This window comes from Phocoena sinus, chromosome 8 (assembly GCF_008692025.1).
Source record: "Phocoena sinus isolate mPhoSin1 chromosome 8, mPhoSin1.pri, whole genome shotgun sequence".
NCBI classification, from domain to species: domain Eukaryota; kingdom Metazoa; phylum Chordata; class Mammalia; order Artiodactyla; family Phocoenidae; genus Phocoena; species Phocoena sinus.
The window spans coordinates 14125542-14144626 of record NC_045770.1 but is presented as its reverse complement, the minus strand read 5'-3'; the positions used below and the strand labels follow the sequence as shown (position 1 = coordinate 14144626).

The 19085-nt window shown below is 42.2% G+C and overlaps 1 protein-coding gene across 1 annotated transcript; it reads left to right on the top strand.

Moving 5' to 3' along the window:
• The first annotated feature begins 1568 nt into the window (after nt 1–1568).
• Nucleotides 1569–9847, top strand: ATP5MG (ATP synthase membrane subunit g). Its single transcript, XM_032641421.1, has 3 exons — nt 1569–1717; nt 7521–7681; nt 8975–9847. Exons 1-3 carry the CDS (start codon nt 1666–1668, stop codon nt 9071–9073), a joined length of 312 nt encoding a protein of 103 aa, XP_032497312.1. The 5' UTR covers nt 1569–1665; the 3' UTR covers nt 9074–9847.
• The last annotated feature ends 9238 nt before the right edge of the window (nt 9848–19085 follow it).

The window sequence follows — 19085 nt, the reverse complement described above, 5'->3', positions numbered from 1 at the left end:
AGGTCTTTCATTTTAATCATTCACTATCAAGTTTCCCTTTCTTGCCCCTTGTTTCTGCACCTCTGCTATGTAAAACCTCAGCCCAGATTAACCCAACCATTTCCCTCTGCTCCAATATCCCAGCTACAGGCTACTGTTGGAGAAAAATGACACAAACTTTAGAGTGGTGTGACCAACAACCCTTCTGTGTGTCCTTAACTACAACAGCTATTCCAAACTTTAACTTCTTTCCTTAGATTTTCTCCCACCCTCCCACTTAACCCTCACACTCAGATGACCTTGCCTTCTACTTCATAGATTTCAGAATTTCCACTTTCAAACTTCTCTTCCATCATCGCATCTGTGGAAAAGGCCCCACAGTTTCAAGGCTAATCCCTCCAATCTTATTTCCAGCCTCATCAGGAATCTTGTCAATCCCGCTTCTCGATCTTCAATCTTCCCCTTGAGTTTCGTAACTCACATTTGGTTTTCTGGCTGGTCTTCCTTTATAGCCATATTTCTTCACTCTGGCTTCTATCCTAATTGAAACTGCTCTAGCTAATGTTTCTGTATTGCTACATTAACTTCCTCATCCTTAATTTTACTTCTCTGGAGTATCAGGCAACTGAATCGCTCCTTCACTGAAGCGCTGTTATTGACTCCTTGATGTCACTCCTAATTTTTCATTCCACCTCTAACCATTCCATCAATCAGAGTTTTACTTCTACTCAGGCTTCCCCAGGTCCATTACTTATTGTTTTTCTCATCAAATGCCACATCCCTACGTATATCTTTCCTTCCAGTCATATTAACTATAAAGTTCAACTCCGTAGGACACAGCTGTTCTGTTACGCATCAACCCAAGGATCTCCTTCTCTAGGAAGTCTTCCCAGATCAGCACCACGCCCAATCCGATACTAATGCCTCTTCTCTGTTTACATTGCAACCTCATCAGATCCCAACTCTGCCACTCACTAGCTACTGTGGCCATTTACCAATGCCAGTCTTAAATGGGCACACTACCTAACACACAGGCTTTCTTTAAATTCCAAAATGCCTGACAGACTGAAGGCCCTCAGTAAATGTGATTTTGTTCCTTATATCCCCGTAGTTCCTTGCGGCTGGTTAGGGAATTAGAGGAATTGGATTCCAATCCTAATACAGGATGCGGGGGAGACCAGGATTACACCTAACTGTCCGTGTTTGGCCTAGGACCCACCCTCTCTGCCTTTGTAAGGCGATCATGTTGGCCTAGAAAAGTAGCAGCGGTGCCTTCCAGCCCTAACTTGCCTCGTTCTCTCTGAAAAGCTGCAAAATCACCCTGCGCAAAAAAAAAAAAGTGGAGGTCTGCGCCGCCGCAGGGCGCATGCGCCATCCCTCTCGCGCCGGCCTTTCGGGGACCTCCCTGAGCGGCTGCCCCAAGAAATGCCTGTTTCTCTGCGGAATTCCGTTGTTTTTTACGTGATCTCTAGTCTCATCTTCTCGTACCCACTTTCTCATCTGTGACTGAAGAAAATGAATTGGCCCACTGAATTCCGGAAAAATACTAGGACACCTAAATATCTTGGACCGGCGCGGAAAGGGGAGGCCTGACCTTGGAAGCGGAACGGGGTCCTGCGGAAGGTCCTTCCGGGAGGGTGACATTCAGCCGGCCGGTCGGCGCGACGGGCTTTCCGTCCTAGAACCATGGCCCGGTTTGTCCGTAACCTCGCGGAGAAGGCCCCGGCGCTGGTCAGCGGTGAGCGCGGCATCAGCCCGCCTACGCGGGTAGTCGGGCGGGTGGAGAGGCCTGCGAGGACCCGAGGGGAGGACGCGGGAGGCGATCACCCGAGCGGCCGGCGGGAGCCGCGGCGGGCACGGCCTGAACGTGGAGGCTGGGCGGGGGCAGGAGGCGGATTGGCGGCTCTTCTCTAGCTTTTCGCTGGCCAGGCCTGCGGCTTGGGTTCTGTCTACAACCTAGAGATTCTGAATTCTGACCGCAACAGCGAGCGGAGGGAGTGTGTGGGCAGCCGGGGCTGCCCAGCAGCCGCCGCCATGACGCCCTTCGATCTCCAGGAGGAGGAATAGAGAGGGGATGGCTCCGCTAGGAGAGCGTGGGAGACGGCAGGCAGAAGTACATGAAAGCACAGAAATGCGGCCGCATCAGCTTGTCTGCTTCTCAGTGGAGTATGTGGAAGTCTGCAGAATTTTTAAGGATGGGTGACCTTTGGAACGTTGCCTTTGTATTTTGTCCTGGCCAGATCCTGAGATACTTCGCCTTTAATCTAAGGGAATTTTTAGGTGAAATTGAGCTTTACGAACGAATATTCCTGCCCCGGTAAGCATAGGAAGGGATATTGGTAAGCAGCAATGTTTATTACCATAGGTTAGCGTTCGTGGGGATTTTCTGTTCGAAAAAGCTGGATGTATCCTTACTGGTAGAACGCTGTGTTTCAAAACAGCCCTGAGTAGTCACAGCCCAGGGTAGTAATCTTATGTCAGTAAATATTTCATTTGTCTCCTGTAGCAAGCTATTCGTTTTATCCCCATAGTGAGATCAGTTAAGTAGACGGAAGCTTCTTCGCTAGATGTGCTATATTCTAGTAAGTGGTTGAAGCGCAGATCTCTGAACGGCTTTCGCTCAAATTTTCTTCGTTGTCTCCTCCCTTTTCTCCATCAGCAGTCGAACAATGAGTTACTGAATGCCTGACAGTGTCACATACTTTAAATACTTGATCCTCTTCTCCTACAGAACCCCACAGTCCACTACTATTATAAGTTTACACACTTTACCAAAGAACTTAAGTTTACAACTTGACTAAGATAAAGCTCTACATTTTTACATATGCAAGGAGAAGGAATAGTGGCTTGATTATTTGGACTTTGTGGTTGATTTGAGGCAAATTTTTTTAAATTTCAGGTGGATTTTTTTCTCCTACCAGGGCTTTCACATCTTTTCGGTGGTGCATCTTGGGGAATTGCAAACTAATTTTAATGATAATTTACAAAAAGAAAAGTAATGTGAAAATAATTATGAAATATATCAACCATTTCCTCTGTTACTATGAATAATTAAAAGATACAGGTTGTTATTCTTCCAGAAGTACTCAGAAAGGAGAACTCAACTGGGGCCAGAATGTTAAAATGGAGCTGTATTTTGCTTCATAGCTTAACTCAGTGTATTAAATGTTAATGTTAAATATCTAAAATATTGCTAACTGTATCTGTTAATTCTCCTGGAGGACAAAGACACTTACAGAAATCAGTAATTTTAATTCATCAAACTTCCCTGGAAAGGTCATAGAGTCTGGGGGTTTTTTTTGGTTTTTGTTTTTTTTTCCTATTAACTAAACTTGAGACTTTATTTGGATTTCACCAGCTTTTTGAGTTAATCTCTGTCTGTTCCAGGAACTAGTCCAGGGTACCACAGTGCAATGAGTTGTCTATCTCTCCAGTCTCCTGTGTGACAGTTTCCCAACCTTTCCTTACCTTTCATGACCTTGACAGTCTCAAGATGTCTGTGTAGGTATCTGTCTAGGTATCCTTTAGATATTCCCCATTTTGGATTTGTCTGGTGTCTTTGTCATGATTAGTCTGGAGCTATGGGGCTGTTGTTGTTTTTTTTTTTTTCTTTGACCGCACCTCGCGGCATGCGGGTTTGAACCCGTGCCCCCTGCAGTGCAAGTGCAGGGTCTTAACCACTGGACCGCCAGGGAAGTCCCTGGAGCTATGGATTTTGAGAAAGAATACCACAAAAGTGAAGTCCCCTAATCACATATCATGATGTAAGTGATATCCATATAACATCACTAGTGAAGTTAGCTTTCATCACTTGGTTAAGGTAGTTTCACTAGGTTTCTCCTAAAGTTACTGTTTTTTCCTTTCCATACTGTATTCTTTAGAAGCAAGTAACTAAATTGGGGGAGGCAGGGGCAGGATTCTATCTCCTGTAAGAGGGAATATTTACATATATTTAAATAGAATTCTTCTGTGAGAAAGATTTGTCTCTTCTAACCCCATTTTTTTATTCAGTCATTTATTGTATGGACTCACATACATTCATTTCAAACTTTGTACCTCCAGTAGTACAGTAGTATGTTATTTATTTTGTTGCTCACATTGTTCCAGCTTTGGTCATTGAGAACTGTCACTTTGGCACCTCTGTCCCTTCGACATTCCCCTTTACTTTCTGGTACTACAAGATGCTTCAGACTTTTTTTTTTTTCTTCCCCTGCTATGCCACATGGCTTGCAGGATCTTAGTTCCCTGACCAGGGATTGAACCCGGGCCCCGGCAGCGAAAACGCAGAGTCCTAACCACTGGACCGCCAGGGAATTCTCCAGATTCATCTTATGTATCCTCTGCCCCAGCCTTAGAATTAGCCATTTCTCCAAGGAACCCTAGTTCCTTTTATTGGACAGTTGTATTTTGAAACTAAGATCTAGGTACTGGATATGTTCCTTGCCACTAGACTATGCTAGTCACCCCTTATTCATGGAACGTAAGTTTCAAGACCTCCAGTGGATGCCTGGAACCACAGATAGTACTGAATCCTATATATGCTGTTTTTTCCTATACATACATACCTATGATAAAGTTTAATCTATAGATTAGGCACAGTGGGCTTCCCTGGTGGCGCAGTGGTTGAGAGTCCGCCTGCCAATGCAGGGGACGTGGGTTCGTGCCCCGGTCCGGGAAGATCCCACATACCGCAGAGCGGCTACACCCGTGAGCCATGGCCGCTGAGCCTGCGCGTCCGGAGCCTGTGCTCCGCACCGGGAGAGGCCACAACAGTGAGAGGCCCGCGTACCGCAAAAAAAAAAAATTAGGCACAGTAAAAGATTAACAAGAATAATAAAACAGAACAATTAAAATACTGCAGTAATAGTTATGTGAGGGGGGCTCTCTCAGAATATCTTATTGTACTGTACTCACCCTTCTGATGAGTGAGATGTTATAATGCCTACATGATAGGATAAGGTGGGGCAGATGATGTAGGCATTGTGACACAGCATTAGGATGGAACAGGGACAGCACGAAATTTCATCACACTACTCAGAAAGGCACACAATTGAAAACTTACGGATTGTTTAGTTCTGGAATTTTCCATTTAATATTTTCGGACAGTGGTTGACTGCAGGTAACTGAAACTATGGAAAGCAAAATCAGATATGGGGAGACTGTTGTACTAGAATATCATTGCCTCTAGGCCCTCTCAGTGGACAAGGAGGTGTGTGCGTATAGATATTCCTCTACTTAGAATAAAATTACGTACCAGTAAACCTATCACAAGTTGAGAATATTGTAAGTCGAAAATGCATTTATTACACCTAACCTACCAACATCATAACTTAGCCTAGCCTACCTTAATTGTGCTCAGAATACTTACATTAGCCTACAGTTGGGCAGAATCACCTACCACAAAGCCTATTTTAGAAAACAGTGTTGAATATCTCACGTAATTTATTGAGTACTGTACTGAAAGTGAAAAACAGAATGGTTGTGTGTTGGTTGTTTACCCTCATATCACATGATAGACCAACTGCAGCTTGCTGGCACTGCCCAGCATTACAAAAAAGTATGGTACCCACTATCGCTAGCCTGGAAAAAGATCAAAGTTCAAAGTATCATTTTTATTGAATGTATGTCACTTTCACACTGTAAAGTTGAAAAATTATAAGTTGAACCATCAAAAACTGGGGACCATGGAGCTTCCCTGGTGGTGCAGTGGTTGAGAGTCTGCCTGCTGATGCAGGGGACGTGGGTTCGTGCCCCGGTCTGGGAAGATCCCACATGCCGCGGAGCAGCTGGACCCGTGAGCCATGGCCGCTGAGCCTGCGCATCCAGAGCCTGTGCTCCGCAACAGGAGAGGCCACAACAGTGAGAGGCGCACGCACCGCCAAAAAAAAAAAAAAAAAATTGGGGACCATCTGTATATTCACCCATGGGTGTCTGTATACACACACACACACACACACACACACACACACACACGACCATTGGACAATGTGGGGATTAAGGACGCTGACCCCCATGCAGTTGAAAATCCAAATATAACTTTACAGTTGGCCCTCCATATCCACAGTTCCACGTCCATGCATTCAACCAACCTCAGATCGTGAAGTACCATAGTACATATTTATTGAAAAACATCCACATATAAGTGGACCTGTGCAGTTCAAAGGTCAGCTATAGTTGTTTCTTGTTGATCAATCTGTATATAAAACTAAACATGGGTTCATAATGAATGTCTCCAACTCTAATCCAGTACCACAAGGTTTGTTCTTTTCTTCCACATCTATAACTTCCCTCTCTTACAGTGTGAAACCTGGCTCCCATCATCCACCATTCATTTACTTATATTTTGTTCATCCCTTGTATACATGTAAAGGAGTTTCAAACTTTTTAACCTAAACTCCCTGAGAAACAAATTTACCAACTAAAGTACAGTGTTTGTGTACATTGTACTGATTTGTTTGTTTATAAAGAATAACATATCTGTATGTTGAAGATGATTTTAAAGACTGTTGACTGTTAAACAAGACTTTGTTCTCTTTGATGGCACCGTCTTACAGGCGTTGGCAGTTCTATTTAGAACTATCTGTTAGAGCTTTGGGTCCCCTTAAAGATTTACCCATGGCCCTAAGCCAGAGGATGATGGAGATAGTAACTTTAAGAGTAGTGAAATACCTAAATACAGGCAGTTAATAATAGGGAAAGTACCAGGAGCTTTGGGTTATCTGTCTTTAAGCAGTAGACACTTTATGGATGTTCATGTATTTGTGCTGTTTTTGTCATGCTGTCTTGTAATTTTTATATAAAATACCTTTTCTTTTGCTGAAATCACTACCATAGTCTCACATCTACCCTGGTCGTTAAAATTTTTTTTCCTGAAATAGTAAATACCTTGAGGAATTTCAGCTTAATAACAGTTAAGTTTTGGCTGCTTTTAACAATACATGTAGGCTTTATTTTTATTATTTGTGGTATTTTGAAGGAGGAGCAGCTGTGCTTTTGTTAATCCAGCACATATTGATGAGGATACCAAAAATGGGTGCTAATTGGTATAATTCTATCTGGATTTGTGGCCAATATAGTGACAAGTTTTAATCTTATTCTTAAGGATGCCATTCTACAGAGCTCCTTCCCTCCCCTTCTGCACCTCTTCCCTCCAAATTTTTTGGTCTCTACAAGACAATATGATTACATTGCTGCTGTCTTCTTGTTTTTGAACACAATTTCTGGTAACTTTATAGTTAACTAGATTTGCCATTCGTAAATGAAGTACTAGTACTCTGGTACTGGCCACTAGTGAAGTCCTGGCATAATTGAATGTGCTTATAGCTTCCTGCCTGATTGAACTGCCCTGTGACACAGGTGTTCTGCATCTTTAAAAGCCTCTGGTTTCCAGGGAGCAGCTTTGACTTTTCACACCCGGTGCACATTTGGTACAAGCATTGGATGAATGGGATGCATGAATAAATATTTGTGTCCAGCCCACACATCTGCTTCTTTCGGTCTCTAGTGAGTTCATCCTGGTTTTGTTTTGTTTTGTTTTCCAGCTGCTGTGACTTACTCGAAGCCTCGATTGGCCACATTTTGGCACTACGCCAAGGTTGAGCTGGTTCCTCCAACCCCTGCTGAGATCCCTACAGCTATTCAGAGCTTGAAAAAAATTATCAATAGTGCTCAAACTGGTAGCTTCAAACAGCTTACAGTTAAGGTAACTATGGGCTAAATGAAAACGTATGTGCATAAAAGAAAATGTCTCCCCTTGGGATTTTTCTGATTGTTTTGATTAATATATGTATTTTTCAGTGAGGCTGAAACCAACATAATGAGAGATAATCTCTTTTTTGACTGTGGAGAAAGATACTTTGTAATTTTGTCATCTGGGTTGAAATAATTGGGCTATTTTATGTCTTAGTTTCCTATTAATCTTATAACAAAGAAGTGATCATTTTTACTGGGCAGCTTTTTTTTTTCCTTTCCTATTTGTTTAGTGTACTAAATAGAATGGCTTGCTTTGCTGATTCTGTACTTTTTTTGTCTGTAGTCCTAAAACTATCCCCAATTTGGCCAAAAGCTCTCTTGGTCTATATCACAGTCAAGCAGCTAACACTCATGGAGGGTAAAAATACCAAAACCTAGAAGCATATAATATGATGTGAAGGGTGGAGATAAAATCTAAAGACTTAAGAATTCTAAAGAATTGGAACTTGAGGACTTCCCTGGTGGTCCAGTGGTTAAGACTCCTCTGTGCTTCCAGTGCAGGGGGCACAGGTTCTGTCCCTGGTCAGGGAACTAAGATCCCACATGCCACTCAGCACATCCAAAAAAAGAAAAAAGAATTGGAACAAATTCACTTCCAGGTGCTAAAAGGAAAAGGCCCAGTTTTGTTGTGGAAAGGTGTTTTTTTTCAACTGGAGTTTCAAGATCCATATTTGTGCTTGTGTGAACCGCTGTTTTCTGGAGCTGTGTGTGTGTACTTTTTCTCTTAGGGCAATAAAACATTGATCTGTGAAACTAATTACTGAATACTTGAAAGAATTAAACCAATAATAAATGAATAAAAATTATGTCTAAAGGGAATGATAGAGCCCTTCAACTTTCAACAGATTTTCTTTGGCCAGACTTTCTCTGTTCAGAGACTTGCCTTCCTATAGCCATCCTTTCATATGAATGCCCTGTCTAAATGTGGCAGCTATTTCCAGGATGTGGGTTGTTTTAGGGCTCATAAAGTGTCTCATAAACTAATAATGAAAGGGTTAAGTCAGTTCAGGTCTTTAAAGAATGCTTTGAAAGAATTTATAAGCTCTGGCCTACTTACCTTACATAATTGAAAGTTCAAGGGTTCTCAGCAGTTAAAGTTAACATCAGTAATTCTTGACTTTGACTAAAACTCCCCTTTAATTTGAATAGCATCCTTATATTCTCTGTCACTTAATCCTGGAAAAGAATAGTTTTAAATATATAAGAAAAAAATGTACATTAAAATTTGTGCTTCTTTTTTCAGGAAGCTCTACTGAATGGTTTGGTGGCCACTGAGGTGTGGATGTGGTTTTATGTTGGCGAGATCATAGGCAAGCGTGGCATCATTGGCTATAATGTTTGAAGACCAGTCTTTGCTTTATTATTTGGGTGTTCTTGGACCATGTGTGAGCAGACTGCTATTTGAATAAAATAAGACAATGTGTCAGAATCAGTGTTTTCTCTGTCAAGCACTACATGGAAGGTCACAATTTCTCTTGATATTAAGTTGGTTGTCTTTTGCTTTAATACATTAATACAGCTCTAAATGCATGTCTCTGCTTAGCCTGCAATTGGAAAGGATAGATATGAATATACCAACCTGGTACATATATATATGAGGATAGCATTTTACTTTGAACTCTTGAAATAAATGATATTTAAGCTTAGTTTTAGAGAAGTTGGGGAAAGGCTATGAGAAAACAAGAACTTGTTCCAGTAGGAGAAAAATAATACCATGTGCCAAACATGGTATATACTAGTTAAATCACCTAGTATAAAGAATACAATTTGGACTGTTTTTCTTTGCTAAAGTCAGAGAAAGACCCCTTTGACAACAGCTGTGTCTGTAAATGTAGGGGTACTTTTTGTCAATTTGAATATAGCTTCCCCAAAAGAGACCAGCTGGGTGATATTCTGTGTGTCTTTGTAACATCTTTAACACTAGGACAGAGAATGAAAGCAATGACCTATGTTTTCATTTATTTTGATATGTTTATTAATCTGTCTTTTTTTTTTAAAGACCTACCTTTACAAAAATAAAATATCCTATAGATATTTAACAGGATTATAGTTTAGTATCGTCCGTGGGTCAAAATAATATATTATGTCCTGAAATAAATACAAGTGATTGGTATCAGTCTGTCATCTTGAGCCACTTTATTGGGGATTTGGGAGCGACTTAATCATTCATTGGCCTTTCCTGGGGTTCTTACCATCTATGAATGTCTCGTTGGTATGTTTCTAAATCTGTTGTAAACTCTCTTTGCAGCCACTGCACAACATGGAATACCAGCTGATGATAAGCAAAAGATGATTGCATATTGGAAAAGCATCATGGCTCACAATATAGTATTAATCCTTTGATAGTATTGAACCTTTATCCCAAATTTACCGACTGGTTTTGAACACTGCTGCTTTAGCCAATAAAGGGCACAGCTTTTCTTTGTGATAGGCAAGAACTCACCAAGGAGAGACTGCTACTCTCTGAACTGTGAAGTAATGCCTAACTTACTGCAGGTGGTCAAAACTGAAACTACCTCTTTTCAGAAGGCATTCAGTAACTTAAAATATGCATAGCAACAGACAGAAAAGACACTACTACAATAATGGTGATTTTCATGAATTTTCTATTGCATATGTGAGTGAGCAGTGCAATTAATTTTTAAAAAATTTAAAGGTATGAGATCAGCTAGCACTAGTAAGAACCTACAGAGGGCAAGTCGATTCATGATATGTAATGTGACTTTATTTTAACTACATGGTCACACCAGAAAGTCCTCAAAATAAATGTTTACTACTCACTCCACTGCTACTTCCTCCTCCTTTGCCGTATGGCAACAGCTCTGGTGTAGGGTGGCTAATAGTGTATGTACAGAATTTCCTTGGTTAAAATAGCAGTGGACTATGAAGCGGCCACTTGACTTCTGCAGGCCTGTTACTTTTTGTCCTCCTAAACCCCAAAAGTCTTGCCTCCTAGCAGAGAACTGTTCAGACTGTCTTTCACTGGATTTTTGCATGCCAGGTGTTTGCCACTAGCAACTTAAGTTAAGTTTGAAGTCAGATATTTTGGTGCACCTCCTAAATCCAGGTATGCTAAATGGTAGAAACATTCATGAACAAGACTGTTACCTGTTTCACAGAGCTTGATCTGGTGAGACAGGTAACTAAGCATGCAGCTAGAGTACCATGTGGCTTGTGAACGGAAACCCATTGAAGGACTTAGACAAGGCACAATCCCTGCCTTCACTTTGTATAGTCTAGCAGCAGCGGGCAATTTCACATCCATTAACAAAAGCTAGGGTAGAATATGCATGGGGTGCATGTGGTCTTAAAGTTATTATACATAAATTGTCAATAACAGCAAAGCCTTCCTGAGGCTTGCATTTCAAGACCACATTGAATGTGATTCTGTCCACGTTGCATACTTAATCCTCTGTTCTATATGCCTCAGCATTACTCTCCTTGGATAAGCTTCTTTTTTCTTTTCCACTTATCTTTTATATACCTAAGTACATATTCTGCCCTGATTTCTAAGGATAGCTCAATATAATTTACTTTTTTAACATCTTATGTTTGTATAGCACTTTACATTTCACTATCTCATTTAGCCCTCAACTTCCCTCTGAGGCATGTGGCACAAATGATAGACCCACTTAAGACATTTTTGATCAGAGGCATACTACAGCCACGGAGTTAGTTGTGCAAAAAATCCCCTGGTCAGTAATGTGTTAAGAAGTCAGGAACTAAGCTGCAGAAACACTCAGTGATTTGGCTAGGATCCATGAGTAATCCGTAGAATCGCAAGTTGGGCCCAGGTGGTGATCCCATGTGTAGCCTCTGCCCTGCCTTCACTCCTTGTATACTCCCCTCACGTTTTCATGGTTCCATTCTGCAGTGCTTTCTGTATATCCTCAGATCCTTTGCCCCTACTGTCAAGCTGTTTAAGCTTTCTTGCAAATCAGATGTCAGCCTACCTAATCTTATATAAGTGATATCTAGCTTTGTGAGACTTAAGTATTTCCTAATTAATATGGTTTTCATTTCTACTGGAATACGAATTGGTATGATCAGGATGACTCGAGATAAATACAGTAGCAATTCCACCAGAGATTCCTTACCAGGGAACTTAACACTAGGCCTGCTTACCAAATGAAAGGCCACCGATACTATTAAAATACTGATAAGTACATGCAAGGCCCTTGACAACATGCCTTCAGCCTTGGTGTAATCACATTTTGCTACCAACCAGGGTTTCAGCCACACAGCTTCTACCAGTCCCCGTAAAAAACTCAAAAGCTTTAAATCTAGTTTTCAGATTATGTACCCCACTGCCCTGATGGTTGCAGTTTTATTACCAGTCACCAGGCCACTCTTCTTATTTCTTGATGTTTTTTTTCTCCTGGCTTTTCTGTCATTCTACAAAATGGGTTCCGTCTTAATTCTTGGCCATTTCAACATACACGTGATCAGTAGTTTTCAAAGTAAGGAAACTTGGTAATGAAAATTCTCAGTTCTACCTAGGAACGGGGGATGGGATCTGGCAATCTCTGTTTGAATTGGCTCTCCGTTTAATTCTGATGCATGCTAAAGTTTGAGAACTATTGACATAAATTGTCCTTCCAACAAACTGGGCTCAGTTCCCTTAAGTCCAATGATTATGTCTCACCTTCCCTGGGCATTCATTCCTGTCGTTACCAAGGAATTTCAGCCACTCCATAGTTTCGGTTTCACGCATCCCTCTCTCTGACCACCTATAATCTTCCCAGCCCATTCCCTGTAATATCCCAGCTATATGAATTTGGAGTCACCATGACCATCAATAAATTGATGCTGCCATCTCCCTCACCACCTCGATGTCCCCTCTTCTCCCGGCTTATTTATGTTCCATGGTCAATCGGGATCACTCTTTTGAATAAACCCTGAACTTCTTTCCCTCTCACTCATTTTGTTGTCCTCATTTGCCAAAACCACATCCTCGGCTAAGTTTGCGTAGTCCGTACTTGCACCCATGTAGCTGAATGTAGCTGGGGGAAACAGCCAAGGTGGCTAATCTCACTTTATATTCATGATCAGAATCTTCAGATGGTACCTAGTACTACCTGACAACCACACTGTGTTTCCTTGGGCCACGGTTATTTCTGTGAGCAGATGACCTTGCTTACTACTTAACTAAGAAAACTACAGCAATTGAAGAACTTCCATTGGCTCCCACAGCATCATTCTCACAAACTGTCTGCACCCATAAATATTCTCCACCTTGCCTATACTAGATAGTTCATGTGCCTTTTTTTTTTTTCTCTTTCCTTTTGTTTGTTTTGGCCCTGTGGCTTGTGGGATCTTAGTTCCCTGACCAGGGATCGGACCCAGCCCCTCGGCAGTGAAAGTGCAGAGTCCCAACGGTCGGACCACCAGGGAATTCCCAATTCATGCTCCTTTTAAAAGCCAATCCCTCCGTTCAATGTCTGTGCTATCATTTCTCCCCTTTTCCTGTTGTTTTGTCTGTTGTTCCTGTGAGTGTATACACATCCCATCTTTTACAAAATTAGCCCCCTTTTGCACCAAAACACCTCAAAAGTTGTCAATATTCAGGGCCTTCCCTGGTGGTCCAGTGGTTAAGACTCCACGCTCCCAATGCAGGGGGCCCAGGTTTGATCCCTGCTCAGGAACTAGGTCCCACATGCCACAACTAAAGATCCCTCATGCTGCAACTAAAGATCCCACATGCCACAGCGAAGATCCCGTGTGCAGCAACTAAGACCCGGTGCAGCCTAAATAAATAAATATTTTTTGAAAATTACCGATATTCAGTGTCTCCAAATCCTGTTCTCCCTTCAACCCGTTCCAATCCAGCATTCATTCCTACCACTCCACTGAAACTGCTCTCTGACACTTTAAATGGGTCGCTTCTCAATCCTCATTTTACTTGCTCTTTCAGCAATATTTGACTCAGCTGACTATTTCCTCCTGCTTGATGCACTTTCTGATAGACTGGACTTCCAGAACTTTCCTTTGGCCTTCCTTCTTCCTTACTTTTTGTTCACTTCTCAGTTTCCTTTTCTGGTTCTTCCTTTCCCTGGCAGCCTGTCTTTGGAGTATCCCAAACATAAGGCTCAGCTCTCTCGCTCTCTTTCTCCCTCTCTCTCTCATCATTCCACTGGAGATCTCATCCAGTCTCCTGGTTTAAGTGACGCCTCTTAACTGATGACTCTCAAACTTATAGCTCTAGTCCCTACCTCTCCTCTGAAGTCTAGGCTTATATGCCACTACACCTCCACTTGGGTGTTTAATAGACATCTCAAACTTAGTATATCCAAAGTGAACTCCCGATTTCCTTCCCCACCCCCATCCCAAACCTGTTCCATAGTTTTCTCCCTCTCAGCTGATGGCAACTCTATCCTTCCAGTTGCTCAGGCTAAAAACCTTTGGCGTCATCCTTGACTCCCTGTCTTTCATGTTCTATATCAATCCTTCAAAAAGTCCTATTGGTTCTACCTTCAAAATACGTCTATTTCTTACCACCTCCACCACTAACACCAAGGCGCTATCATCTCTCACTGGGATTGCTGAAATGCCCTCTTAAATGGCCTCCTGCTGCCAAGCTTGCCTGTCTACAGTCTATTTACATCAGTCAGAGTGATTGTATCAAAGTGTAAGTCATACCATGTCACTCCTCTGCTCAGAACCCTCAATGGCTCCCGCCTCAGATTTGAAGCTAAAGTCCTTACTGTGGGCCACAAGGCCCAACAAGATCTGGCTTTCCATTATATCTCCGACTTCATCCACCTCTACCCTTCTCCTTTCTCACCCTGCCCCACTGGCCCCCTTGCTCTTTCTCAAACTCACCAGGCAACTCCTGCCTTAGCACTGACTGGTTCCGCAGTTTGGAATACTCTACCCCAAGATCTTCCCAGGGCTGGCTCCCTCACCTCATTCAGTATTTTCAGTGTGGGCTTCCCCAAACATCCTAATTATAATTGCAAGAAACCTCCCTCCAAATACTCTTTTCTCCTACCCTGCTTTTTTATCCAAAAGTTCAACTTCTATATTCCAACATGATTCACTGGATTATTATTTTACCTTGCTAAAATAAATGAAAGCCCCACAAAGGCAGAAATGTTTAAAAATCTATTTTGTTCACTGATACTATCCAAGCTCCAAGCACATAATCACTCAATACAGATAGATGAATAAATTAATTAGCCATTAATGAATCTATACCTTTATAAATGCTGTTCTCTCGGCCTTTACCCTCTTTCTACCTGTACATCTCTGTTCCACTTCGAGAAGTCTTTTCTGATTTTCCCAAACTGCTTCCCTTTCCCCTCCTGTTGGGCCTCTTCTAGCACACATCACTGTACCCTAATGACACATTTACATTTGTTTATTCCCCTTGCTAAGCTTTTTAAGGAAGGTACAGTATCTAATTCACCTTTGTAATCCTAGCCTATCCCATTATCTATCTGACTTGTCTATAGTAGGTTTTCAAACAGTAAAACAGCCAACTCTAGCTTACTGTGTTTGGTGCTAGGTTAATAAAACAGAGTTTAGTGGCAGTTTGCCACAGAGGGAGACGCAGGCCTAGGGGACTCATTTCCTGAAGGCCTGCAGGCTGAGACTGCTACAAAGCTGATGCCAGCTGAGTCACTCCTGCATCTCAACCTCTAACAATGAAACTCAGAGATCTCGATCCCTGATTATCAGCCCCTCTCTACTAAGCAAGGTTAGTGCAGTGCTACCTTCACAGAAGGCCTAGGAGGGAAGAATGAGGGGTGGGCAGCAGAAGATTCCTTTACAGAAGACCTAGCCTGAAATCTGAAAATCCCAGAAATCCCTTAGGAACTGATCATCTTAGCTCCCTCTTTCTTTGCCACACCTGCCTTTCAGGAATTATACCCTTCGGAGAGCTGAAAGAAGTACATCATATATAAGTTTATAGCACCACGCTATTCCTCATAGGATTTACACATGCAGCGTATGGGTGGATTTTTTTTAAACATTTTATTGGGGTATAATTGCTTTACAATGGTGTATTAGTTTCTGCTTTATAACAAAGTGAATCAGCTATACATTTACATATATCCCCATATCACCTCCCTCTTGTGTCTCCCTCCCTCCCTCCCCTATCCCACCCCTCTAGGTGGTCACAAAGCACTGAGCTGATCACCCTATGCTATGCTTCCCACTAGCTATCTATTTTACATTTGGTAGTGTATATATAAGTCCATGCCACTCTTTCACTTCGTCCCAGCTTACCCTTCCCCCTCACCGTGTCCTCAAGTCCCTTCTCTACATCTGCGTCTGCGTCTTTATTCCTGTCCTGCCCCTAGGTTCTTCAGAACCATTTTTTGTTTTTAGATTCCACATATATGTGTTAGCATACAGCATTTGTTTTTCTCTTTCTGATTTACTTCACTTTGTATGACAGACTCTAGGTCCATCCACCTCACTACAAATAACTCAATTTCGTTTCTTTTTATGGCTGAGTAATATTCCATTGTATATATGTGCCACATCTTCTTTATCCATTCATCTGTCGATGGACACTTAGGTTGCTTCCATGTCCTGGCTATTGTAAATAGATATGGTGGATTTTATAAGAATTATATGTTGGACTTCTTGCACAAAGTAAAAAAGGTTATCTTTAGAGCCTCGAAGTTTTAATGCATTCCAGTGTTTGTCAATCCAAAAGCAATTCAAACACTGTTGTGTGGTTTTGAATTATAGACCACTTGTTAAAATAGCTATTGTTTCCCCTAAGGATTGGCCTGCATTTTTACCTTGATGTCATCTCACTTTGGGTCTCAAGAGTTTAGGGAAGTTAATAAAACAAGTGAATAACTATAGTTCTGAGATAACAGTGAATTCTAACATGATGGTAGAAAAGTGATTACCACTTTTTTTTTTTTTTAAAGTGATCACCACTTTTGATGACCTTCAGGGTGGAGAAATGGAACGAAACCATGTAAGCCCAGGATTGTTGTTTTGGGGGAGTTTTTTTAAAGTAATGTGAGGCAAATAAATATTGTCAGGAGTGATATTTTGAATCATCATTACTTTGCTTTGCTTGTTTGTTTTTAATATTTAGTTAGTTGCACTGGGTCTTAGCTGCAGCACGTGGGCTCCTTAGTTGTGCATGCAAGCTCTTAGTTGCAGCATACATGTGGGATCTAGTTCCCCGACCAGGGATTGAACCCGGGCCCTCTGCATTGCGAGTGTTGAGTCTTTATCCACTGTGCTACCAGGGAAGTCCCTGCTTTACTTTGAATTCTGTTATGGTTCATCTGCCTTGAATATTGAGAGCAGAAGAATGCTTTATTATGTGATACCCACGTTACTGCTACATTAGGGAACTGATTTCCACTTCTGTGCAGGCTCCAAATTTCACCCCCGCTGCACTAAGGGTAAACACTGAAGCCAAATGGCCCTGGATTTGAGACCTTGAGTTGTTTGCTCTACCTTCACCCGTCTGACACCACCACCCCCTCCACCGCCCTGCCACCGCGAGCCACCCCATCGCAGAAGAAAGCTGCCTCTAAACACTGAGTAGCAAGCCTCTCAAAGTTGTCTGTGGAAAGGCCCACCTAAAGAACACATCAGCAACGAAACCCTTTTTCTTTTCTCTCCTAAAATGGTATCCGTAGCTGCATGTTTTCCTTATTGCAGTCTCAGCTAAGGCAAAGGCCTGGTGCAGGTTAGCAGAAGCCAACTCCGCTTAGACGTTTTGAAACAAAATGTTACTCTCCTCACTGTTCAGTGCAGAATGAAACGATGTGGAACCATTCGCGGTGAGGTGAGTGAGTCAGGGTTGAAGGACTGGAATGCAGGACTTGATTCCTGGTTTCCTAACTCTAACTACATCCTCTATATGCTTGGATATTTAACCTGGTCATTGCACCGTTAGGGGCAGGAATGGGGAAGGGGGATGGTTTGCTTTTTATGTGTTTATTCAGAAACTTACATCTGAACTCGAACCCACATGTAAGACACTTCATTTCAACTCTAGCAGGAGCAAGTGATGATTCATAACATATTCTTTGTGTCTGAGTCCCATGATTTTTCCTGGGTCTTAAGCAATAGGATTGTCTAGATGTTAATAGAGCGGACTCAGAACAGAGAAGAGAATGTGGCTGAAGAGAAAAGGCTAAACCCTAATTCCTAATTATCTAAAAGTCAAGTTAACCGGTGATCCTTTAACAACCTAGTCTCTACCCATAATGTTTCAAAATAAATTCTCAAGTTTTTAAACCTGATACCAAGTTTTTAAACTTGGTATCAGAAGCTCATGTAACTTCACCTGTTAGAGACATTAATAAGCGTAGCTTTTAAAGCAGGCTTACTTTTTTTTTTTTTTTTTTGCGGTACGCAGGCCTCTCACTGTTGTGGCCTCTCCCATTGCGGAGCACAGGCTCCGGACGCACAGGCTCAGCGGCCATGGCTCATGGGCCCAGCCGCTCCGCGGCATGTGGGATCTTCCCGGACGGGGACACGAACCCGTGTCCCCTGCATCGGCAGGTGGACTCTCAACCACTGCGCCACCAGGGAAGCCCTAGGCTTATATTTTTGTATCAGATTATGAGGTCTGCCTTGTGCAATGATGGCCATGCTCTCATGGTTTTGTTTGTTTGGTTTTTTACATCAGTTATCTTCCAAAAGATATACAGTGAGTATTTTTTTTTTAAAGATGTTGGGGCAGGAGTTTATTAATTAATTAATTAATTTTTACAGTGTTGCGTCTTCGTTTCTGTGCGACGGCTTTCTCTCGTTGTGGCAAGCAGGAGCCATTCTTCATCGCGGTGCGCGGGCCTCTCACTATGGCGGCCTCTCTTGTTGCGGAGCACAGGCTCCAGACGCGCAGGCTCGGTAGTTGTGGCTCACGGGCCTAGTTGCTCCACAGCATGTGTGATCCTCCCAGACCAGGGCTCGAACCTGTGTCCCCTGCATTAGCAGGCAGATTCTCAACCACTGCGCCACCAGGGAAGCCCTACAGTGAGTTTTTCTTTTAAGGTCTAGGAATAAACTAAACACAATGCATGCGTTGTATTATAGATTCAAAAACATGTCAAAACAAGCTTATTCATCTAGCCTTGAAAAAGATAACCTTTAGGAAAACTTCCAGCCCAGTCATGATTGCTGAAGAGAAAATAACCAAATGCTTATTTCTCAAAAGGCTTCTTCAAGTGACCATCAAGTCTAGTCTTTCAATGCTAACATCTTCACTTGTGGAAATTCATCTCAGAATCAGGAATTGGTAGCTTCCAGTTCCTCTGAGAATATTCCTCAATCAACAAGTTGTCCACCTAGCTAAGGGACAGCTTCCTGGAATTAAGACTGAAGAACCTAGGTTATAATTAACTCAGACTTCCTCCTCCTCTTGT

Coding starts and splice junctions, on each gene's coding strand:
- ATP5MG (XM_032641421.1), top strand. CDS start 1,666: ATGGCCCGGTTTGTCCGTAACCTCGCGGAGAAGGCCCCGGCGCTGGTC. Junction 1,718..7,520: donor GGCCCCGGCGCTGGTCAGCG/GTGAGCGCGGCA, acceptor TTTGTTTTCCAG/CTGCTGTGACTTACTCGAAG. Junction 7,682..8,974: donor TCAAACAGCTTACAGTTAAG/GTAACTATGGGC, acceptor TTCTTTTTTCAG/GAAGCTCTACTGAATGGTTT.